A 25,953-nucleotide genomic window follows, 5' to 3' on the forward strand; every position below is an offset into this window, starting at 1 on the left:
TGTGTGGCCCAATAACTGTCTGTCTTGCTGAAGCCTTGCTTTTTCTACTGCTTTCACCCAGATGAAGATTTGAACCAAGCCAGGTTTTATCTTCTTTGGTTGCAAGGGCCTCCATCATGGTAGTTCCCCTCTGAGCTGGGGCCAGCAAAGTCTCTATGGATGTGATGCACTGACTTGGAATTTGAAAAGCCAGATTCAGAGACTACTTCCATGAGATTTTTAAAAATCCTATTCAATTAATGAAAGGCATTTTCTAAACATATAAGTCTACTTAAAACCTCTTGCACTCATAGCTTCTACCTTTTAAAAACCTCCCTGTGTGGGGCAGTGTGATGGTGGCTCAGTGACAGAATGCTTGCTTGCCTTGCTGGAGACCTGGGTTTGATTCCCAGTGCCTGTCCATGCCAAAAAAAAAAAAAAAAAAAGTGAAGAAAACACTTCAAGTTTGGCACTGGCATATTTTCTATGTGGCTTTTTTCACCCCATATTATAGCATTTTTTGTCTTTGCTTGCTTTGTACCTTCATGCTTTGTTAATTTTTCAACCTATCACCACTTGGCCTGTCTTATTCTTGACCATTCCTAAGCCAGCCTCTCATCCTAATGCATTTTTAGTGTTTCTTTTTGTTTTTATTTATTACTGAGACACGCTGTTGTTAGTGTTGTTTTGTTCACATACTATATAATGTGTATTTTGATGTATGTTCCAATTGACCTTAAATATGTGTTCTTTGATTAACTTGTCTATTCTTGGTAAAATCATCTGTATTGATTTTACAGTAACTACCAAAATCAACCTAATTTTTTATTACCATTTATTTTTTACAATATCAGTTCATATTTTATGTGGAGAATTCATATAGAAGATTTGGTATTTTCAAGTGATACTATGCTCTGAACACTAATAATGGAGAAATTTATGTGATTTATGTTTGAGAATTGGGGAAGGCAGGTAGTCATACAAATTACTTATCACCAAATGTACTGAGATATATTAACATGGATTTTTGGTATTTGAGTGGTGATTTTGAGACAAGAAAATGCAAAATTATGGTGGCTTAAATTAGAGAAAGGTTTAATATCTTCCATAAAAGCCCAGAGAAGGGTTCTAGGGCTGGTGGAGGAAGTTCGGTGATATGATCAAGGTTCTAGGATCCTGTCATTCAGCTCTTCCATACTTGGTGTTGAGTTCTGTCTTCATAGTCCAAAATGAGTGCTGGAGCCTGAGCCATTTTTGATAGTAGAAGGAGGAAATGGAGAAGAACAAAAGTTTCCTCATGTTAGACTTTTGCTGACATTTTACGTGCTAAAACAATGGCAGTAGAATTATAAACAGATTTTAAGTGGAAGAACATAAATGATTAGGTATAAAATTAGTGGGCATGGTGGTGTAGGTTGGTCCAGAAGGGCCCTTACATTTTTGGCTGGGCAGTGGCATAGATGGTAGTTGTGATCTCTTGAATGAGAACATGGGAAACGGAGCAAGTTTAGATAGGTGGGAAGGTGATAATAAGCTCGTGTGGGGAAATGTGAAGTTGGAGGTATCAAAGGCACATCCATGTTGGGTTGATGGTAGACCACTGTGTGCTCAGGAGATACAGTCACTAGGTTAAAGCGACTAGACCAAGGAATCTTCAACATCATAGAAGGCACTTGAATCTGCAAGTGGATGATCCATTTCAGGAAGAGCAAGGAAACCTTGATAAAGGCCAAAGTGATGTCTCCATGAACCTTTTAAGGAAGTCCTAGACAGAGGAGAGGAGCTGAGGTTGGGTTGGAAGATCAGAAAGACAGATCCAGCAGGTAGGATTAAAGGAAAGCTCTGGCTTAGGCTAAGCTATTGAAAAAAAAAAAAAAAAAGGAACAGCCATGTTTACTTTATCTTCACTTTTACTATTGGGCTATTATTAGATACTACAGAAACATCACAAAGATGAACTTCAGAAGTTAGAATGTCTGAAGGATGCCCAAGTCCAAGTCCACATTATCTGTTCAGGAGCAGCAATGTCTTTATTATCTTTAATTTTTATAACTCCTCTCTTGCATAGAGGTATTCTAATGCTCATTTTATACTTAGGAAAAAAGTTGAAACAGTGGTTTGGTGAATCACTTTATGCTATGCAGCAGAAAAGGATGGAGCTGTTGTTTGGAACTCAAGCATGTCTTTTTGTGCTAGATCTTTGTGAATTTTGAGCTGTAGCAGCACCAGGGCTCCGTACAGATTAAGTTAGAGTTTTTGACCTGGTAAGTTCTGCACTGATGACCACAAGTTGATAACCACAAGCCTGATTACTCTCAGTCAGTCAAAATACACAGAACATGTGATTAGAGTAAAAATAAATAAAAAGGCTATTTTGTTTCCCAATCTCAAAACATTCCTGTGTGATATTCTTTGTTATTGATAATAGTGTTGCAACTAAAAAGAGCCTGTTTAATCCTTGCCACTTCCTTTAGACTTGAGTCACACTCTCATTTATAGTAAGAACTGAGCCACTGATTAAGTAGGTTTCTCTGAGACTCTAGGTGGTCTGTGACTTTTTTCTTAAGGGACCAAAGAGTAAATATTTTAAGCTTTTGCCAGTCATATACAATTTCTATCCCAGCAACTCAACTCTGCTGTTGTAGCAGGAAAGCATCCATAGGCAATATGCAAATAAATAGGCATGGCTGCATTCCAACAAAACTTTATTTTCAAAAGCAGGCAGGTGGCCCAGTTTGCCAGCCTCTGCTCTTGAAGAAAAATAGAGCTAAATTCTGGAATTTCTGGTTTTAATCATGCAAGCAAAGCCATTCAACTAATTTGTGAAAATAGTCAAGTGTTGGTATTCTTTTTAATTTCCAGAATTAAAAATGTTCAGATAATTTCATTTATAAAAGTGACTTGTCTTCTATGATGATCTTTTATGAATGTAATGACTGTTTTAGGAGAACTAATGCAAAGTATGCAATTTTCCTTAATCATATTTTTTTCCTATGTAGTTTTGATGTAATTTTAAATTATCAAGGTCTGCCAATCCCTCAAAAATAATCCATATCTTTTAAGACTCCTTCCTTAGTTACCAAGATCTTTGATTACCAAACTGAGAATTTTGCTTAGGTAGCACATTCATAGGGCTTTGTGAATCAAATGTTCCATAGTATTAATTACTATCTGACCTTTTTTTATTTGTATTATGCAGGAGAAACAGATATCAGATGATACATATATCTTAAACATTATAAGTGGAAGTTGCATGCTGATAATTTTATAATATGTTCAGATTGCAAATCCTCATTTCCATGCCAGTTGAGAGTTTTTGGTAATTTTGACTAGACTGGATGGTTGAGGCAAAAATATTTTTTCTCATAAGAAAGAACAAACTAGGTGAATTTTAGTACCTTGTATGCAAATGAGTGCAGATCACGAGAAATGAGAATAATTAATCATTAGTAGGTTCTCTATTATTCCTAACAGTGGGTGAAAATTTATTTCTATTGAAAAAACAAATCTGTGCTAAAATAATTGTATTTTAGATATTGTATTTGTTTAAAAGGGCCCTTTCTCTACTAGTCAGGCTGCAAGCATTGCAGTGATAACAGGATATGTTCAACTTCAAGAACTCCAAAACCCAGCAGCGAAGATGTACTAAGTTCAGTCACCAGCTACAATGCAATTCGCTTCGGACACTAACTACCCAGAGCTGGGCCAGACTCCATAAGGGCCCAGGCACCCATACTTCTGACCAACTGACTACAACTTGGGGTTTCCCACCATCCTCTTGGGCTAGATAATTTGTTAAAACAAACTCCCAGAGCTCACCGAAAGCACAACACCAAGGCCTGGTATAGTAAAAGAATACAAGTAAGAAGCCAAAAGAAAAGATCCATAGAGAAAGGTCTGGGGTGGGGGGGTGGACTCAGATATAAGTTTCTGTGTTCTCTCCCCATGGAGTTAGTGTGTGTCACCCTCCTGGACGGTGGTGTATCAATATATCTTACCAATCTTGGACGTTCACTCGAGTTTTGAGTGTCCCAAGTTTATATGGGGTTTTATTTCATAGGCTTCATTGGTAGAATCAGTGTCTACTAGGTTGAAATCCTTCTCCAGCCTCTTCCCCTCCCAAGGGTCAGAGAGGGCAGGTTGACATGACGAAGTGACTCAAATCCCTAACCTTCTAATCACATGGTTGTTCTTTCTGGTGTGGCCAGACCCCACCCTAAGACTACAGCTGTGGCTAATCCCTACCTGTCACCTCTTTAGCACATGAGCTATTATTGGGCATGGTCCCCAGCCCACCATTTCTTATTAGGGGAAATGCCTATGATTTAGAGGTTCCCTCCCCAAATTTGTCTTTTTGGAGGCCAAATCCATTACATACAGAGGAGCACATTCAACACATTTGCCTTTCCTTTGCTGTGCTCTCGAGTGCTGTTTATCTATTTGATCTTTGATTTTCTTTTGAATACAGAAAATAAAATATTTCTCCTGGTGCAAAAGGTCTTGCCATGTTGGAGTGGTTGGGGAAACTGGGATGACTTTACTGGGTTTGGAGGAGCCTTTTGGATCTATTATGACCACCTGTTATTGGATTCATTAAATCCAAGTAAAAAGACAGTTTTACTTGATTTAGAGGATGGCTCAGATTTTAGTGTAGTATTTTTAGGAGATGCATCCTATTAGTTTCAAAACTGCATCATAAACTGAACAGTGTGTGTGAATAAGTAAAGCAGTGTAAATTAATAGAACATTTAATTTGCAGTGGATCATTAAGTAATGAAGTCATTTGTTTCTCAGATTTTAATCTGACAGGAATTGCAGAACCTATGTCTACAGCATCACAAAGTATGAATCACTGTGATGTAGAATAATGAAATTTTGCAATCTACAAAATTTGCTTGGCACTGGTTCTCTAAGACATTTAAGTTTAAATGAGATGATAAGGGATACATTCAAGTGATAAAAATGGAGAGAGAAATTTTAAAGCACCATCTACATTGACAAGCTATTTCAGTAGACACCAGAGGAAGTAACAATCTCCTAATATTGATCTTTATTTTGGTAAATGTTTCCTCTCCTATGGATGGTCTTTGATAATTTCATTTTACCCTCTGCTCCTTTTTAGTTTTCTAAGTGACTGAAGATATAGCTTTAATTTTACTGCAGGTTACATAACAAATTATTCTGAATAGCAGTGTTTATTTTTCTGGATGCTTTGTTCAAAACATAGAAACAGCTTTAGCCGTGCAAATTTTTCTTTAGTGATATTTTTGATTTAGTGTTTTAGACACATGAGATTTTTAGAGATGAAAAAGCTCAATCCCTTCACTTTATAGATGAAACCCTGTAGATCCAGAGGTAGGAGGAATGGGTACCTGGGGAATGCTGTTGTCACAAAGATTCTCCTCCCTTTTGCTCCAAATTAATCTATTTTAGCTTTTTCAGTCATTTTTAACAAGTAAAATAATCTACCTACTAATGCTGTAACAAATCATTAAGTTTTTCCCATTGAAACAGACTCACAAGTCACAGCTCTTCCTACACTCTCCTTAACATCTAAGAGTTCAATGGAATCTGAGGCGGCTGTGCATTTTGAAATCTCTTGCCCCACACTGGATGCCTCGTGTCAATCAGGATATGTGGTAATGTGAAACCCACCATCCTTGATGATGTTAAGGTAGGAAGTCCTGGCGTTATGTGGTTGATGTTCGGTATGAGGAATAGAACACTCAGAATCTTCTTCACAGAAGCCAAGTTTTGCCAGCTTGTAGAAATCAGATAAACTTTCTCATGTGGAAACAGATCTCTATCACTTCCACCTTCTGCTTTAAATGGACAATGTTTGCCTTTGACTTTCTTATTGAGTCAGTTCGACTCTCGTCTTGCATAGCTGTTGCAACTTCTGTATTGCTTAAGACTCACGCTGTCACTGGTATATTCCGTTTAGCAACGTCCTACAAGCGAGAGGGGGTTTATAGTTAGGGAACTCCAGCCCCCACATGTAGGAGATATGAGATGAGTGTATAGGATAAGACACTTGGTGTACTAATCAGAAGGAATGTGTGCCTGATTGAGAGACTCTTAGGGTGTCTATCATTGATATCTGAGGTTTCACTTAATTTGCTCTTCTTATTTGTCTGGTATCAGTATGAATGGCTTTCCACTATTGCTTTTCAGTATACCACTTTTATGTAGCTCCCGTCTTAGCCTGCATCTCGGACATCCAAAATTTGAAGGACCTCCCAAGGAGAACTCAGAAAGCCTCATTAGGAAGGATTTGGGCTCCTTCTTGTCTATGTGTTTTCTACTCGAAGTCTTGCAAATAAGTTGACTTTCTATTGTAATTTATTTATTAAAATAGTTGGTCACATTGTCAGAATCCAGCCCCCAGGCTTGCCTTTGCTCTCTTACCTTTGAACCATTTACAAGGCACATTTTCCTCATGATCTAGATTGGAAAGGTCTATGGGAGGTCAGAGACCCCAATGCTTCCATTGGGCACCCTGCATCTATCTATCCAGCAGTGCCTGAACATTTTTGGCATTTCTGAAATAGATGAATAAATGGATTTGAGTGTTCAATACCATATAATTAAATGTATACATTATTTCTGTGCACTGTCTGAAGACTATAAATTGTTGACCTAAGGAATACAATTCTTGTCATTTATATTACAATAAAACAATGAAGTCCTAGGGAGCTAAAAGTGGCTTGTTTCCCATAAGCAGCTGGTAATGTGGTAAGACTCAAGCTCAAGTTAAACAGGTTGTTTATGGATTCAAGGTCAAAAAATTATGTAAAACGATGTTGCTCCTTTGCTAAAGGCAATGAATCTGGTGAGTTATTTCATGGCTTGAACACCCTGAAAGGGACTTTAAATTGGTGCCCAATTCTAAGTTTGACCTGTTGGGATTATATTTAGCTTTTGGTCAACAGGCTGAGTACCAAAGCAGCTGGTGTATCTTGGAATACAATGCCACATTCCCTCGTGGCTCTCTAATTCCAAGAAAACTGGTCCTAGATTTGGGCAATCTAGTTTTCTCACCTTCCTTTCTCTAAGCAGATAATGAAAAGGCAATGGTGTTTGACTTCTTATCTGAATTTTATGCTAAAAACCAGGCATGGTCATTCTTTCCTTTAATTTATTTGTGTTTGATTCTATTATTTTAGAGCTGTGGGTGAAAAATTATTCCTAGGGAAAAGGTTTACTGATATTTCAACTTTGAAACTTTTACTGAACGCCAAAATGATGAAATGGGCAAAACAGAACAAGGTGTGCGGTCCTTTGCTGCGACTCTAACTTCTTGCTTTAAAACACATTTTGAGGCATTTTCTGCCATTTAATTTTCACAGGGAGCATTTTCCTGTGTGTGCTCGGCTCACTTCTCAGACACTTGGGGTTCCTGGTTGGCATTAATTTCTTCCCAACATGAGGCGTCTGTTTTATTATTGTAAGATTTTACCCATTTGGTGACATTAACTTGCTCTTAATATCTACCGATTATATAGTGGATAGTGTAAGTTTTAATCTTAGGATTTAAATGTTAAACAAAGTGATTATTATTTTTATTGTAAATGAGCCAATTTCCATTTGCTTGCCAATTTCAAATACAGTAATTTGTTCCATGGCTGTGTTACTTAGTCTTTAAACTGAAGACTACTCCCTGATACGTATTAGCAGGGTTGAGAAATAATTTTAGGTAAGGGAAGATGAATGAAAATTTCCCTGAACACCACCTGTGCTTCATGAGCTGAACCATGTACTTTCATGCAAGTATTCCATTTAATCCTGTTAACACCCTCCCAGCTTCCCCAGTTTTTCTTTTAAAGGTGAGGTTGAGTTTGCTCAGGCTGGCTTCCCTGCCCAGGTCCGCATAACTGAGCATCCCCTACTGACCCACTGCCCATATGCTTTCTCTCACTGAGTATATTATAGATTCGTTCAGAACTCAAAACTGGTTGGCAAGCCATCAGAGTTCCATTTAAACTAAAAGAGAAAAAAAAAACTGTGTTCTGAAATGTGAACTCTAATTACATAAAATGGATGCTTCTGAAAACAGTACCGTCTCACAGGGCGGGCTGCAAGAGCTCGGACAACAATTGAAGCTGCCTATTATGTAAGCAGGGGCTTACAAAGTCAAGTAACAGCAGTGCTGTGTTTCCCTTTCCACGCAGTGAGTTGCTGGGGTAACAAGGGGTGACCCAAAGCCTGGTGTAGGCATTGACAGTCTCTGCAGTAGATTTGCTGAGGCTGACTTCACCTTTTCTTTCCACACTCACTTATGGGTTAGACTCAGCTAAGTTTTCTGCCATGCTTGTTTTTAGTTCCTGAGATGATGCTTATCTATGCATATTTGACACGTGATGCAGAAATTTAGGCAAATAAGTGAGGCTGAGTAATTTTGTTCCAAGTCACACATTGTGAGGAAGGGGCCAATTGGTGTGGAATTCTAGTTACTTCTATTTAGAAATCATTCATGGAAATGATATGGATTGAGTTGTTAATGGTAGATCAGCTCTGGGGATCAAAGATAAAGTCTGTCTTCTCATTAAGGACATGTTTAATGAATTGCAGAATGGTTTTCACTGACAATGATTAAAATATGAAATAGGTTTAGGACTAGAAATACAGCATTTGCTGTTGATGCCAAAGAAAGGATGCATAATAATGTCAACGCATATCAATTTTAGGTGGTCTAAAAAGTTCAAACCAGCTGTTTATGTTGGAGGTAGAAATGACCAGGAATAAAACTGCAGTTATTCCTGTTGTAGGTGAGCCCTCTCCTCTTCTCTAAGCATGGCATAAGCCTGCCTTTGCCAGGTGAGCTACATTTTGGAGTGAGTTTCTCTGGATTCAAGCCCATCGTAGTCTGGCAAGTCCATTAATAAGCAGCAAAAATATCTTCACTGCCTTACGATTTTTCCTGGTGGGTTATTTTGAATTCTGTTTTGAGGGTTCAAAATTAGTTGCGGTGATAAGACATATTATTTCCCTGAGTCTGTGGCAGAGAGGAATGCTTCCCAAAATGATCTCAGCAGCTTCCATTTCCTGAGCTGGTCTTGGTTCACTTAGTAGCATTATTGACTAAAAGAGCAGATGATTCATATAAGTCATAAGTTAGGATGCTGCAACAACCAGGGCTTTTGAAAGGACCACCCATTAAGTGCAAATAAATAACAATTTGAAGATACAGTGAACTCTAAAAGCATTAGACTTCTGACGAGAATGAATAATTCATGTTTTCTGGTAGTGTTTGCTGCATGTGGCAGGATACTTTTAAAAGGGAAAAAAAAAATCCTTCATGATGTCTACATTCAATCAGTCTATACATTCAAAGAGAAACATCATCTGACACTTTTATAACAGCATTGAGTCAGGGTTTTATCGTTAAAAATTGTAGAAATCAATGCAAAGATATTTTCAATAATTGGTATCTACAATATGCATATTGTAACTTAAAAGAAATAAATCTTGTCAATATTATTGTGGCAATATATATATTCTGGTCTTGAATGATGGGTCCTAGTGGCAAAGAGTTTGCCATCATGGATGATGCCACTTGGAACTTGGCCTGTCTCATTAATGGAGTGGAAATTTCAGTTACAACTGAGTGTATTTGTGTTTTTCTACTGCTAAGTGAAAGCTGAGTTTACATAACTCATCTTGAAGCCATGATTTGTGTTGACTCTTTCATCTGAGAAGTTAATAACTTTGAAAATTGTTTCAGTGAGTAGCGAGTCTAATACTTATGAAGTACCTATTGTGCATTAATAACCATAAACCAAAATCTTTGTCCTGAAGTCATCAGATACAAGTTGATTAAATATCTGAAGGGAGGCTTTAAGTCAATATTCAGGTGAGGTCAGATCTACTCTATTGCTAGAACTTCCAACACAATCCAACAGGTTATAAAAGGGTTAAGGGATGATGATGGTGCAGATAAATGACTAAGGATGTTGAGTTTGTTTAAAGACCACGAGCAGATTTCATACAAAGGCAAGAATAAGGAAAATGAGTTTCTTTTAATGAGTTAAGGTCCTTTTTATATTTAAATTGAGAATTATGTCTAACAACTCTACATTCCCTTGTCTAAGAAATTCATAAAGCATTTCTTAATGCATGAAGCCTATTTACTTTACTTTGGCACATCAGATTATTTCACAATGAGACCTCTCCAGGGTTAGTGGTTGGTTACCTTGTTAGTCTTTTAGCGCTTTAGTTGGTGAAATGTCTGCCGTTTTCCTCCTAGTACTTAAGAAATCTGCGGTGTTGTAACCTGAAAGAACTGAGAAGATAAATGACTGGATAAATAAAGACCGAAAATACTGAACGATGCCTTTGCTCTGGAATAATTCAGATTTGACCATATTCATTTAAAAAAGAGCAGTGCACAGTCAGGGAGCAGCTACTGGATTTGGAATTCACCTCCCTCCTCTCCCTGCCCCTCCTAATTGGAGAGTGAGTGTCCCCTGTTCCCCAAGAAGTTTCTGCATTGGCTTTTACCTGCATTGGCTTTTACCATCACTCTACCAACAGTGTGATGTCCCTTGTGGATACCTGTCTCTGCTGGATCCTTATACCCCCTTGAGCCCTTCCAAAAGGACCCGTGCATTCACTCCTGCCTACGTCATTCCAGGACCAGCAGTGACAGTTTAGTCTCAGATTAATTCTCCGTTCTTAACTTTCTTAACCTTTTTGCAGTAGCATATGACTCTTCCAAGCTCCTTCCTTAAAACTCTTCTTTTGATTTCTGGGACAAATTATTCCTTTTCTATCTTTTTCAAGAACTGCTTTTCTGCTCTCTAGTTTCTAAATAGAGACATTTTCCCTATTAGGCAACCAGTATGTATTTACGTTCCACCAGCCCCATTCCAGTAAGTATCTTCACTTGTTTTCTAAATATGAATAGTTTTTTGTTTTTTTTTTAAATTTTACAGTCTTAACTAGATCCTACTGCTTGTTTCCTCTCCCATAAACACTTTACGTCTGTCCATCTTTGGTAGAAAGTTCTCCATCCTTTGAGGCAGTTTAGCATGATGGGTAAGAACCTAACTCACTAGAATGCTTTGGTTCCAATCACATCTCCTCAAACTACTTGTTATATGGTCTTGGGTAAGTTATTAACCTCCTATGTGCCTTAGTTTCCTCATGGTAAAGGGGTGATAGTAATGATTCCTTCCTTGTAGTGTTGTTGAGGCACTTAATGTATAAAGATCAAATATTAAAATAATCTTAGGCAGACCAAGTACTATATACACACACAAGTACTTTTGTTGTTTCTATTGTCTCAAATTCCACCTTTTCTATAAAACCTTTCCCAATCCCTTGACCCTCATCAAAGGCTTTTTTTTTTTTTTCTGGAGAAGCTCCATCATTTCTTGTCCTCTTAAGACACCTAACTTCTCATTTACATTTTAATTGTGTCCATATGCTTATCCCTTCTGTTAGATCAGAGTAGGCTTTTTACTTACTTTTGTTCCCTCTCGTGCTTGTACACTTAGTGTACACTGCAGACAAGATTCAGCATGTTCCAGGTGGTACAACTGTAGAGCGTACACTTCAAAAATATTTTTCCATTATGGCCAAGTCTGTTTTTCTAGAATGACTTCTGAAAACCTGAAGTCTTTGAGGCCACTCTGCATGTTGATCTTTTATGATACGAGATCCTCAAAGACACTTTGAGGAGGCTTCTGTAGGGCTAGCCTAGTCCTACATGAAGAAAATAATGGAAAGGCCACTTGCGATTAATTCTATTTCATATGGGGGTTGTCTGATTATTTCCACAGGGAGGAAATAACTTCTTGGCTTTTTGGCCTTGTAGGTCCAACTTCTCTTAATCACCACTTTGGAAAATTGTATCTTAGAGGGTGTGTGTGTGTGTGTGTGTGTGTGTGTGTGTACGCATGTCAGTGTGCCTACCTTTTCCAAATATTCTTATAGATTTTGCAATAAAATGCAACGCAAAAATTTTTGTTATAATGAGAATAGATTTCTTGAAAATATTTTCTCCAAATTTTTATTAATGATATTTAACCAGTCTGTCTTAGAAATTTACCATGGGTTGACAACTCTTTCCTCTCCCCAAAGAGCATTCCCATTCCCTAAATGTTGTAATATTAGAATTGCTGAATAGAACAATTTAGACATTGAAGATTAACTTCAACAGTGAAAATTATCACCAGGCATTGACAAAACCTGTGGCTGAGTATATGCTGGTGGGAATACCAGAAATACACATATGGAACATTATCTTTTAGTCCATTTCCTCCTACCATTATTTAGAGTGATAGATTTACCCGTTTAAAATAAAAGGACCAGTCATTTTTTGAATATTTGAAATTGTTGGGCACAATCAAACGTTTTAGGTTTCTTTCCTCTTTTTACTCCTATAGAAAACAATTTTTGTGTACAGTTATGCTTCTTTGTACTTTGTTTAACCTTTTCAGCCCTAAATTGGCTAAAACAAGAATTTCCTCCAAGTTTTTGGAAACCACGTTCAGTGTGTGGGTTTGATTTTTGAATTATTATTTTGTAATCTTGGCTGATTGCTAATTGAGTAGGTGCTCAATTGACTACTTGATGCAACCTACTTTTTTTCAAAAATTAGTAAATGGTAGGTTTAGTTGAATTAATTAAGAGAATATAAGAGGGATCAAGTGCGTCAGTTTACTAAGTATGTATTAGCTAATTGATTGATAAATGAATACAACTAGGATTCTCTTAAGTTCTTAAGACATCTTTACTGTAAACAGCAATGAGAAGTAGAATGTCATAAGAATATTTCAGTAGGACTGTACAAAAGACTCTGCAAGTTTAGAATGTTGATACGAGGAAGCATGAGATAGTACAGCTGAGGAAAATGAAGATTTGAGATCTAGAGCTACAGTTCTAGGGCTAAGCAGGGAAAAGTAGAAATTTGGGAGTGAAGAGAACAGTATTAGAATACTGGAAGGGGGCTCCCTGTCATAGCTGCCTCTCCAAATTTTCTATTTAATGTATCTATTTGGCTACTGCATTATAGAGGAAACTTCCTTAACCACTTGATAGACTGAAAGCTTAAGTTAGGAAACGATTGAAAAGGACTAAGGTATCTTTGCTCCCCCCTGCTTTAGGCTTAGGGACCTTACAGTTTGTCTAGAGACTTAGAAATGCATGAGCTGCTGGACAACTGCAGAACTTTCTAACTTCTCCCAACTGTGCATCCCATCATCCCTCTTGAAAATAAAGGTGAAAAAGTGTAGTTCACTTAAACCCAGTCTGATAAGAACTTCCTTCAGCTGAGAAACACAAACAAAAATCCACTTAAATCACTTAGATTTTTCCGTTAAAAAGCAAAACAAAACTAAAATGTGAGCTATTAATTGTTTTATTGTGTCCTAACTACCAGACCTTACAGATAAAAGATACTTTCCAAATCTGTAGTGATTTCATGTCCCTTATTTTGGTCAAAATATTACCTCTCAAATGTTTTGAGGTATTACAATTCCAGTAGATGTAAAAAGAAACAATTTTAGTTTCCTGTATTCCTGTTGGTAAATGGATAGAGTAGTACCACACATCCTTGTATTGAAATGATTAATTGCCTCCTCAAATACCAGAAAATTAGGTGTGCCAATAAGAAGATATTTTATAAACAGAAATGGTGAGAGTGAAGGCGCTTTGCCCAGATTATGAAAATTTTTTTCTTAAAATGAGAAACAAACATGATAGTATGATTGCTGGATTGGACTTGATTTTGCACCTGGGCTGGAATCTCTTCTCAACACTTTACTTGCTAGAGGACTAGGCACAAGATTCTCTCTCCCTATTTCTCAGTAATACCTATGATGTGTATATTCAGTGAGATCACATGTAAAGTTCCTGGCACATACAATGGAGGCTCCAAAATTATCAGTTTTTTTATTCACTGTGTTAAGATAAGCTAGGCCACTTGTCGTTTCTCTTTATTGAAAAGAGACAAAATGCAAGAGAAGGGATTAAAAGGGACAGAACTCAGGAGTTTTGATTTAGGCCATATATCTGGTTTGCATATTATCTCATTTAATCTTTCAGAAACCCCAGGAGGTACCCCAGAGTGGCAAATACTTGCCCAAGGATACACAGCTCATATTCCATAACCAGTGTTTAACTTTGTTAAGGAATGTTGACTTGTTCCTGGCATCCTTATAAGGCAGATATGTTTTCTTTTGGTTAAAATGTGGAAACGGTATCTGAAGAAGGTTACGTCTTCTCTTGATCATGTGATGATGTGGCTATCAAACCAGAAATAACACTCCAGTCTCTGACACATAATGTTGCATGTTCATGTTGGGTTTTGCTGTAGACTTATGTTTTAGAGGGTGTTTATGTGTGTTTGTGTGTGCATGTGAGTGTGCATATCTTTTCCAAATATTTTGCACATTTTGCAGTAAATGGCAATGCTGAAGTATCATCTTCTCCCTGTCACGTGTTTAGTGTCCTTCTTAAGCATTCTATTGTGCTGATTCTAGATGAAATGGAAGTTGATTAATTATTAATTAATCCTTAATTTCATTTGAAGATAGACACTTGGCAATGGACAGGATTTTTTGTGTGATTCAAACTATCCTATCTCAAAGGTGCCTATATATATTATTAGTACAGAGAAAGAATACATAAATAGGAATAGTATGAAAAGTAGAGATATAGGAACTTTCAGATCTATGAAAAAAATTGGTATCAGTAATTGTCTTGTTTTATTTTAGAACCCAGTACTTTACTGGGCTGCATGGGGCATGCAAGATAAACATAAAAACATACTAACGAGAAATGAAACTGGAAGGTGCCATAGTGTATATAGTAATTGTAGGGAGAATACAATGCATATAAACACCACAGTTTTGTGGTAGGAATTCCTGGATACTGTCATGCAGGATTGCATTTTTCTGAATAAGGGCAATACTATAGTTAAGGTTTGCATTTTTTCTCTGAAGACTTGGGCAACATTAAGTAATGGCTATAACCAACAAAGTGCTGCTAAAATGAATATTCCACAATTAGAAATGATGATCATCTGCATATCAAAACATCTTAAGGTTCAGTAAGTAGGCTAGAATATAGATTCACATTCAATTAACAATAATTTTACTTGCCATCAAAATGCAGAAGGGCTCTTGAAAACTATTTGGATGACCCAATCTCTAGAGGAGCTCTTCTTGGAAGCCTGCTGGCATGCCATGATTTAGACCTGCCCCGAAGGACTGAACTCTTGAAGTCAGTAATGACAGCGCTGTTTCCCCTACTCAGAACTCCTTTTGATTTGACATTTCTCCCTTTTTCCCTTCCTTCACCTATACCTCCCTGGCCTATTTAATAAGTGTTTCATTTAAAGTACTAAATAAATAAGAAATAGTAAGTGATTACTTAAGAAACCTCATATTTCTCTGGAGAACCATAAGGACAGCTTCTATAATGTGGAAAATGTCTGTTGGGCACCAGCTTGGTGTGTGGGGCAGTGTCTTCCTGGGTCATAGAAAACTGGCACTTGCTTGATTGAAAGCAAAGGAATGCTAAGGCAGTGGGGCTGAGGCATGTGTTTTCAACTGGTACCACCAAGAGGATCTCAGAACCTCAGTCACTGAAAGGGACAGTATCACCTTCTTGAGGACATGACGAGCATAACTGAAGATGCGATCAGCCTAGTGGCTTCACTCACCTGAGCAATTGGTGACTGTCACTCGGACTCCTTTCTCAGCACTGGGGAATGAGAGCAGTAACCCCGTTGAGTTTCCCAGATGCATAATCCCATTGCTTTACCTGTGGCACTGAATGGAATTTGCAAATCCCATGCTGCCAAATACTTTCACTCCCATGTTGCCTCTGAAGACGCCCTGCTACAGAAGTTTCAGGGATAGAACATCTGGCTTTAATTTCCATAAGTTAAAAATGCAGAAAAAGATTAGGTCCAGCAGAGGAGCAGATTTTCAGGAGACCAGCAACACTACAGAGGGGGTGCAGCAAATGTTACTCCAAGCGTGAATCTCTCTCTGTCACTTTATCCTTTTCTCTCTCTTTTTTTAATGTGGTGGTAATGAATCTTTGACCTTAATGGGTTTAAAGTCAGTTCGACCTTGAGCTGATATTCCCAAAACATAGCTGTTGGCCTTAAGAACTAGAAGTTGACCTAGAATTCCCACCCCCCACCCCCGTTTATAAAGTCTAAACAAAATCTTCTAAAACGTTGCATTCCAGTCGTTTTGTAAAAATGGTGATAGGTTCCAGGCTTGTTTGTATAGCTTTTCCATTCCAGTGACTGTAGAAATGAATTATACCTTTGCTTTGGAAAGAAGCAATTCAGGACAGATTTTTTAGTTAAGAAAGACTATTTAATGAGGTTCTGAACACATTAGAGAACTCATGAAATGAAATGGGCCTTTATTAATGAATTAAATTTTTTTTTCCTTAGAAGAAATTCTCTATTTCTGGGTTCAATTAAAAAACAAAACAAAACAACTCCTTTCAAAATAGATGGTCTAACTGATTGGGGGATAAATATGTTCACGTATTAACACCTCCAGATTTGTCGTTGAGGTAAGAAAAAGAGATTGAATCAATAGTTAAATCCCTCAACTTTGGCAAAATTGAGCCTGTTTTTTTGTGGTACTGGGCAATCTCAATATTTATCTTTCTGAGGAATTTAATCCAGTTTCTTCATACAATTGAGGATGCTTAATCTTTTTTTCCCTGAGAAGATTAATAACCTAAGTATAAATAAAATTTACCTGCGTATTAAATATCTCTTGTCAATTCTTGGGGAGAAAGGATTCTGTGACCAAGAATTTGAGAATTTTAGCATCTACTGAGGCAGAAGTGAGTCTTGCCTACAACTTAGTTGATTTTACTCTCCAGTGGCAAGTGAGTAAAAGCAGATTTCTGACAGATGAAATAAACTCTGTAGGTTTGACATACCTTGCTAATCTATTGGTTTCAGTGTGCTGTGAAACAGCACAATCTTGCTTGAGAGAAAAGACAAGTCACCCATTTACATTGAGCCATGTGCTCTTGCAGGATTTACAAACACTGTTCACAATATCAACCAATTCTGGATGAGACGGTGGAGATGATGGTGGCAAGAAAAGAATTTCTTCACTTGGATGAGCTTATTTATATTTAATAAGTGGATTTGACATGCAGGAAATGGGTTTTTAGTTTTAGATAACTAAATATGAGCTTATATATTTTAAATCAACTTAAGCTAGAAGGGTATGACTTTTTTTTTTTTTTTTAAGAGTGTTAGGTAGGTCATTCTAGAAATTTGGGCCCAAGAACTGTCCCTTCTTAGCTTTTCTCAATATTTCTATACAACACTAAGCTAAATGGCATGGGAATTTGAGAGAATCATGATTGGCTATCTTTAGATTGACTTAACTTGTATTTGAAATGATAGTTTAAGAACATTTTTCGCCTGGTAATGCTTAGCTTAGCATTGTGTAAAAAGAAACGATGGTCAATGTGTGGTTATTTTAGGAAGGACCCTAGCTCGGAGACTTTGAGCAGTGGGCAAATCTTGCTGGGTAGGACCACCAAGAGTTGGTAGATGATCCATCAAAAGTAGGTAAAGGATAAGTGAATAGCCTTGTTCTTAGGATATATACATGGAATATTAAATGTTCAAGGAGCATGATGCATACGATCTACTCTCAGATGTTGCTTAGAAATTGAACAGATAGGGGACTGGATAGATAGAATAATATGGCAAATGTGGCAAAATGTTAAAAGCTGGTGGACAGGTCTCTGCTATGCCAGAGACCCAGGTTTGATTCCTGGTGCCTGGCCATGCAAAAAAAAAAGGCTGGTGTACTGGGTACCTGGTGGGGTTCTCTGTGTGGATTTCGCATTTTTGCAACTGGCCTATAAGTTTAAATTATTTCAAAATAAAAGATTTGATATTTTTAAAAAGCGGGTAAAGAGATCTCTTCTAAAACCGTATAATGGTATGGCAGCTCTGGGTGAGTGAAGCTAATTTTTTCTGACAGTTTTGACTTCATCTGAGATCTCAAGTGTGGAGTTTCATTCCGACTCATAATTTACAGAGCTGATGCACTCTCCTGAAAATGTTTCCTAAATGTAATTGAAAACATATTTTTTCAAACATCGTTTTTTGATGAATACTTGGGTGTTATTTTATGAATTTTTATTTCTAATTTTTAGCAAGCTTCACCTATGTTGAAATCTCATACAAGAAACAGCCAAATAGAACATTAAGCCAGCCGGTTATCAGTTTAATCTTCAGGGTGTAAGATGATGTAAGTCTTTATGATAAAAAATTAGTAGGAGTATAAACCTTTATTGGTTATACCACATTTTCCCTTACATGTAGTGATTTGCTTATTTAAAGCATGCATGGATTTTTTTTTTTAGAAAGATAATCTAGTCCAATTCCTTCATTTTTGGAAATGAGGAAATTTGAGGGGGGAGTTACTTGCTCAGTCTCAGCAAATTGTGACAGCTGGGACCAGCACCCAGCACGCTTGCCATTTTAGCAAACCTCACACTGAGTGCCAGGTGGCTTGTTTTTGACCCAAGTCTTAAAGAAAATATTTTATAATTTATTTAATTTCCCACCTAAATGGCATCATATTGCATCTCACCACCTTTATTTTCTCAAACTGAAAAGACTGAATTTTTAATTGTGCGTTCTGTTGAGAGATTGGTTTATTCTAAGGTAAGAGAACATTTAAATGCATGCTAGGAAAGGTCTGGCTGAGTTGATCATGTCAGCAACCAAATCCCCTTACAGTTTTGGGGAATGGTGGCTGTTCCATGCAATTCCATGGTCATTCAGTTCGTAGAGAGGTGATTTGGGCTCTGTGTGTGCCCTGGGATTGTGAGTAGGAACTAAACATTGCTTAAATGATTTGAGTGCTTCAAGATCCTCTTCCCTATTCCCAGAGAGCCTTCCTGGTGCTAAAGGACAAAAGATCACAAGAACTTTGGCAACGAGATCATTTCTGCTTGTTAAAGGGTATCTTGATTTCAGCAAGATATTTCTAATTATTTCTTGTCCTTAGTCTCTCAAAGAAAATTTTATATAAAATTTAAGCTCTCAATAGTAAGAGTCTCTCTCTCTTTTTTTTTTTTTTTAATGTTTGCTGTATCATGGCAATATATAAGGTCACTTTTTTTCCCCTGTAAAGTTGAGTATTAACTTGTATACAGGATTTCCTTCTGTGAGAAAGGAAATATTTGTCAGTCCCAAGCCTCAACAGAATTCTTCTCATATTTGTTTTGGAGGAAATAATTGAAACCTATATTTTTAGGCCTTTTATTACCTTATGCATTTTTTTTTTTTTTGGTATGCTGTCTGGCCGAGGCTACATTTCATTCCTTTTCCATGTGAGTATCCTGTTATTGCAGCACTATTTATTGAATTTTTTTGTTTGTTTGTTTGTTTTTTGGGAGGTGCATGGGCTGAGACTCAAACCCTGGTCTCCTTGATGGCGGATGAGAATTCTACCACTGACCTACCTTTGCACCCCAATGCATTTTTTTTTTTTTTTTTTACATGGGCAGGCACCGGGAATCGAACCTGGGTCCTCTGGCATGGCAGGCAAGCATTCTTGCCTGCTGAGCCACCGTGGCCCACCCCATTTGTTTTTGATGACACAAAATCTCCTCCTTACCTTGTCTTCCCAGCTAGGAAGTTCCTCTTTTATGTGCTTTTCTCAGTATGAAGAAGTTAGAGAAACAGGGCTTTAGAAATGTCATGAAAGTTCATAAGACTCACTTTTGTTTGCGAGGACAAATTAATTTGCTGCCAGTAGACAAAGAAAAGTTGCATGTGTCACAGATGAGTGTGTGGTGTCAGCCAGCATCCCTCTGAAGTCATCCTAGGAGGTGGTGTGTGCTGTTTTTCGGAACTACTGAGAGAGGTGTAGACTGGTGTGGTTGGTAAAACATCATGGCTCCTTCCTCTAATGCCCCGTGGCCTCCCACTTCTACTCCCGTGTCCCACTCAGGTTTGCTTTGATCAACTAACAGTGCTAGAGAAGGGCACTGTCTCTGCTCGCTTCTCTCAAAAGCAGAACTTTAGTATGCTTCTTCTAGAATATTAAACTATTTGATATCTCATAAAGGAAAAAAGTTCATGTGTGATAAGTGGCAAAAAATAAAAAAGAAAAAAGAAGGTTTTTGACAATATTAACCTTCTTTACAGCATCCTATGTTTAGCTCATGAGTAAAGCATAGCATAGGTCAAGCGTTTTTTTTTTTTTAACCTTTCATGTACAATTTGAAGCAGTGAATGAGTTTTAACTAAAGAATTTGGATTCTTTCTCCATTCTGGTGACCAAAATGGAGTCTCCCTGGACTATGCAATGAAGGAAAGTAGTAAGAGTCCAGTAAAAGATGAAATAATATATCTTCTTTGATCATGCCAATACTAGCCCCAGTTAGAGGAAGGCAGATTTGATAACTAAGCTATAATTTTTATCTCTATCTGGAACTTGATTGCTTGGTATAATGCTCTGTTAATTGTTTTTTAAAAAGACTCATTACCTCTTGAGAATCTTAAGTACATAAAACATTCAGATCAAAGAAGCAGACTAATTTTAATATCAACTGTACAAGGATAACCACAGATCATTGTATGAATTTCTTCTCTTCCAACTATAGAGTAAGCAGAAGCATGCTCGAGAGCTTTTGATGATATTCTAAAAAAGTTTTTATTTTTAAAATATTCTTTTTATAGTGGCGCATATAATGTGTGATGCTAGAACTCGTGGGGTAGGGGACTACTATTGTTCTACTATTGTTTTAGGGTTTTTAAGGACAGCAGCATCTAGGAATTGAGAAATCAAACAAAAAGGAAAGGAACACAACATTTATTGCAGACCCACAAAATGTCAAACGTTGTGCTGATGCCTCACATAAAAAGATTGATATTTTTTATTTTAGAGAAAATGAAGGAAGGTATAGTGAGGTTAACCGACGGGCGCCAAAGACTTAGCCCATGTGTGCTGTGGAAATGAGATTTGTTTCCGCATCTTGGGAGTCTATCAGACTTCATGCTACAAAAACTCCGTGAGATAATTTGTCTGACATTTTCTAGATTAACACTCTGAAGTTCCCATCTTTAGTGCTGTACATTGCTGGTTACTTTCCATGCCAGTTTCAAGCCATAAGAATCTGTTTTGGCCCTTGTGATATAGAATTTTCTCATAATTTTGAAGCCAGCCCCCTGAGTTTCCAGATGTCCTAAGTGATAAACTTTCGTATTTGGCTACTGTATAACCACATCGAACTCAGTGAAATGCAATCAGCAGTGGCTACATTTTCATGCTATGTGTTCTTTCTGTTTTCTTGCTGTTGCACTCCATGGCTGCCTATCCTAAATGTGAAAAGATGCAAAGGTGTCAGTGACTTACAGGAGGAATTCGTAGTTGCTTTATTTATTTATTTTTTCATTTTATACTTTTAATTTAGTAGATGCAACTTCTAAGTTTGTCTCCTGAATGTTTTCGTTCAATATGGGAAGTAATCAAAATTGGAAAGTTAATTAAAATAGTTGCCCAACTCTCTTCTTTCTTAGGGATCTAGATGTGAACCTGCTGGCAGAGAGGGAGATGAAAAAGTCTAGGGCCAGAGAGTACCTGAAATACTACTGACTTTCTTTCTTCTACTGTCTAAACCTTGAGTTTCAACCCTCCTCAGGCTGCTTCAACCTGGTGACTCAGGGTGGGTAACATTTCTGGGAGAAGAATTCTGCCCCTGTTTCTACTTCTTAGTAGAATTCCTTCTCATTTCCTAAATGGTGCCTTTTTGCCTTAAATAAATTTGTTGGACTTTTGCTTATAGTACCTGTTCATGAACTCAGCTAATTGTAATTTCTTTATCAGTAAAAGGAGGATACTAATGGTATACTACTTCATAGTACTGTTACAAAGATTACATAATTTACGTAATGTGTTTAGGATTATTATGCCTGGTGCCTAATAAACAGTTAATAAATTTTAAATTGTAATTATAATTTTTTTTTGAGTCTAGCAAGATCTCTACCTGTATCTTTTTGGGAAATAACCAGACTTCCTTGTGTTGGCAGAGTTCTAACTGATTCTGTAAGCTTCCCTCTGTTAGCTCATCATAGCTAACACTGGTAAACTAGTATAAGGCAGGTATGTTTGTGAACTTTGAGTTTGAAGACTAAACAGGAATTGAGACACAGTTTCTTGCTTCCAGTTTGATTATTATGTTCATTTCCTACCTGGACACTAATCACAGATGGGAAACAAAGAAGAGAATGTGGTCTTAACTGTATTTCAGAAAACCAGTTTTCTTAACTTAGATTTTTTGATTTGTAAAGCACCATGCATGGCTTTAAACCTCTTGGGAAAGGATTTATCAAATTTCAGGCTGGGTATGCCAGGCAGCAGTACTACTATGTCATCTTGACATTACATGCTACACTTACTTTCTCTTGTATTCTGTAATTTTTAACTGGTGTCTGGGTTTCTATTGGAGAATTGGGAGGAGTACCTATTGGCAACATGTTGATGAATAAAATGTATCTTGAAATATCAGAACTGAAATGATATTCAGTACAGACCATTTATGCATAACGACCAGTTAAGAATTCAATCAAACACTTATAAACTGCAATTTAAAATACTCATCCAATTTATTTATTTACTTTCATGTATTGCTTTTTATCTACTCATGGGAGAAAACCATATTTCCTGTATTTGTACATATATAGTTGCTTCCACTTCTGAGGGAGGAATCACCAAAAATTTGGTCAAATACAGCCTATTGAATGTCTAAAATGGATTATGCACTGAAGCCATTTTTTTTAAGATATGAAAGAGAAATTCCTTTTTAGGTAACATAGTAAGGAGCTTCCTTGAAAATAGGAACAGTATTTTAGTCATTTTTCAGTTTATTACTTTTTTCTCCCCTCAACTATTCAAGTCATTCCAGAAAAGAAATTAGCATTTAGAGTGGCAAGACAAATTTTGAGTAACTAAAAACAGTGTTCTCCTACCAACACCTAACTTTTAAATAGGATAAATGTAGATATATCGCTATATGAATCATAACTGCAAGGAATACGATGAATCACAGCAAATTTTCTGTTCCAAATATATACATATATATTTTTTAAAAAAGATGACTGGTCATTGAGTGCCATACAACAAAGCATGCTATACAATTCTGCCTTGACTGGGGACAGAACCACATAGTGTCATCTGGACTTTATGGCTGGGGTACAGGGCAAGGTGCTCCTTTCTCTCTCTCTCTCTCTCTCTCTCTCTCTCTCTCTCCTGGATTTTTCTTATTTGTGGGACTAATGCCTGAAAGTCATGCTCTGTCAAGGACAAGCAACCAATTTTCCTCAAAAGAACAAGTTAGTGGATTCTCATTGATACACGATGCCATAACAACTAAAATAGTGCCTACTTAGCTCTGGCAACAGTTCTGGACTGACTTGGACTTCTGCTTTTATACCAGAGGAGAAAAACTCAGAGTTCAAATAAAATCTAAGATTAAGCAAAGTGTCAGACTTCACATTGAGTGAAAAGGGCTGTTAATGACCATTGACCCTGCGTATACAGTTTGCATTCTAATTAGAAAATTGATAACGAAGGACAATTTTATATTACTTTGGAACTTTTTTTTAAACACCCCAAATAGCTTTTAAAACAATGAAAGCAAGTTATATACAACTAACAATATGCTTTCCGTGCTTACTGATTCCTACTTGACTTTGGTCTTTGAAGATGCGTTTGCTTATATGGGTGCATACATGACTAACAGTTCAAAGTATTTGTATTTGAGATTATATTTTCGAAAATTATTATTTGCGCTTTATTTCAGCCATGCAATCTCTGGAAAGTGTAAGATTTGAAGTCACTTTTACCAGCTAAGCTATACCATAGATCTACAATGTCTGCTGCTGCCATTTTGTATGTAGCTGTTCAATGCTAGGTGTTCGAGTTAGTCCTGGGAATGCAGATAGGAAACAAATACTGCTCCACCTCTCTTTACCATTGACCAGCTCAGGACCTAATCACTGATTCTTCACTTGCTACGATTAGGAGTTCCGTCACAGAGCTCTTTACTTCAACACTGCAGCCTCGCTTTGTTTTCCTACGTGACGAGTAACTCCTTTTTTGTTTTGTCTTGTTTTGTGTTTTTGCTACAGAACTCCAAGATGGGAGGCAAGCTCAGCAAGAAGAAGAAGGGTTACAACGTGAACGACGAGAAAGCCAAGGACAAAGACAAGAAGGCTGAAGGAGCAGGGACAGAAGAGGAGGGAACCCCGAAGGAGAACGAGACCCCGGAGGCTGCAGAGACCACAGAGGTGAAGGGGGGCGAGGAGAAGCCAGAGAAGGACGCCCAGGCCCCTGCAAACAAGACCGAAGAAAAGGAAGGGGACAAAGACACAGCTGTGGCCAAGGAAGAAGCCCCGAAGGCAGAGCCCGAGAAGATGGAGGGGACAGGGGAGGCCAAACCGGAAGCCCCGAAGGATACGGAGGTAGAGCAGGTCGCAGCCTCTGCCCCTGCAGCCGGCGGCGATGCGCCTAAAGCTTCCGAGGCCAGTGCTGACCCCAAGGCGGAAGCCACGGCGCCAGCCAAGGTGGATGAGAAGAGCAAGGAGGAAGGGGAACCCAAAAAGACTGAGGCTCCCGCAGCTCCGGCCACCCAGGAAACGAAAAGTGACGGGGCCCCAGCTTCAGACTCAAAATCTAGCAGCACTGAGGCTGCCCCATCTTCCAAGGAGACCCCGGCAGCCACAGAAGCACCTAGTTCTACACCTAAGGCTCAGGCCCCCGCAGCCCCAGTGGATGAGGTTAAACCTGCTGAGGCCCCAGCAGCTAATTTGGATCAATCTGTAGCAGTGAAAGAGTAACAAGGACAGCCTATGGAAAAAATAATAATAATAATACCACATTAATAAAACAACCTGTTTCTCTCTCTCATTCTCTCGCTCTCTCTTTCTCTCTCTGCTATACTAACTCGTTTCGAATTGGAAGTAATGATATGTATTGCCCAAGGGAAAAATAAAGGATGCTGTCCCATCAAGGGAGGGAGGGGGAGGGGAGAATCCAAATAGTATTTTTGTGGGGAAATATCTAATATACCTTCAGTCAACTTTACCAATAAGTCCTGGATTTTAACGATCAATGTCTGAAAGTACAGTATACCTTCTGTACCTGAACTGCTGTTCCATGCCCTCCATCGCTAAGATCTGAGTAGCTTTTCTTCTGCATTGGGGACTGGGAGCAATGTGTTTCATTCTGCCCACAGGGCCTGTGCCAAGGCAATCAGATCTTTATGAAAGCAGTATTTTCTGTGTCTTCTTTTTAATTTACAGCCTTTCTTATTTTGATATTTTTTTAATGTTGTGGATGAATGCCAACTTTCAGACAGAGCCCACTTAGCTTGTCCACATGTATCTCAACGCCAATCCTCCATCCTTCCTCTCCAGATATTTTTGGGAATGACAAACATTCTCTCACCCTACTTAGCCTACCTAGATTTCTCATGACGAGTTAATGCATGTCCGTGGTTGGGTGCACCTGTAGTTCTGTTTATTGGTCAGTGGAAATGAAAAAAAAAAAAAAAGTCTGCGTTCATTGCAGTTCCAGTTTCTCTTCCATTCTGTGTCACAGACACCAACACACCACTCATTGGGAAATGGAAAATACAAATAAAAAAAAAACAACAAAAAAATGTACAATGGATGCATTGAAATTATATGTAATTGTATAAATGGTGCAACAGTAATAAAGTTAAACAATTAAAATGAAGTGATGAACACTATTGGTTTTCTTTTACTCGGCCTTCCCTCTCCCGCTGATAACTACCTCAGTAGAGAATCGGGAAATGTATTGGGCCTTTTGCTGGGTTTATTCAGAAAGAAAATATAAGTTGGGCCCTCAACTTTTTGTGTGCATTACTTGTGTAAAAAAAAAGCTGGATCCGTAAATGATAAATTATCTTGGAAGAGGTTAAGCTGAA

The 25,953-nt window shown here is 37.8% G+C and overlaps 1 protein-coding gene across 2 annotated transcripts in view; it reads left to right on the forward strand.

The window, feature by feature from the left end:
* BASP1 (brain abundant membrane attached signal protein 1) overlaps positions 1–25,742 on the forward strand; it is a 53,303-nt gene extending 27,561 nt beyond the window's left edge. For both annotated transcript variants that reach the window (XM_077115120.1, XM_077115119.1), the window contains exon 2: positions 24,134–25,742. In XM_077115120.1, coding sequence (XP_076971235.1) covers positions 24,143–24,841 — 699 coding nt within the window. In that variant the 5' untranslated portion in view covers positions 24,134–24,142 and the 3' untranslated portion in view covers positions 24,842–25,742. The remainder of the gene's footprint in view (positions 1–24,133) is intronic.
* Positions 25,743–25,953: the final 211 nt, after the last annotated feature.

The sequence above is a fragment of the Tamandua tetradactyla genome, chromosome 9 (genome assembly GCF_023851605.1).
Source record: "Tamandua tetradactyla isolate mTamTet1 chromosome 9, mTamTet1.pri, whole genome shotgun sequence".
Lineage (NCBI taxonomy): Eukaryota > Metazoa > Chordata > Mammalia > Pilosa > Myrmecophagidae > Tamandua > Tamandua tetradactyla.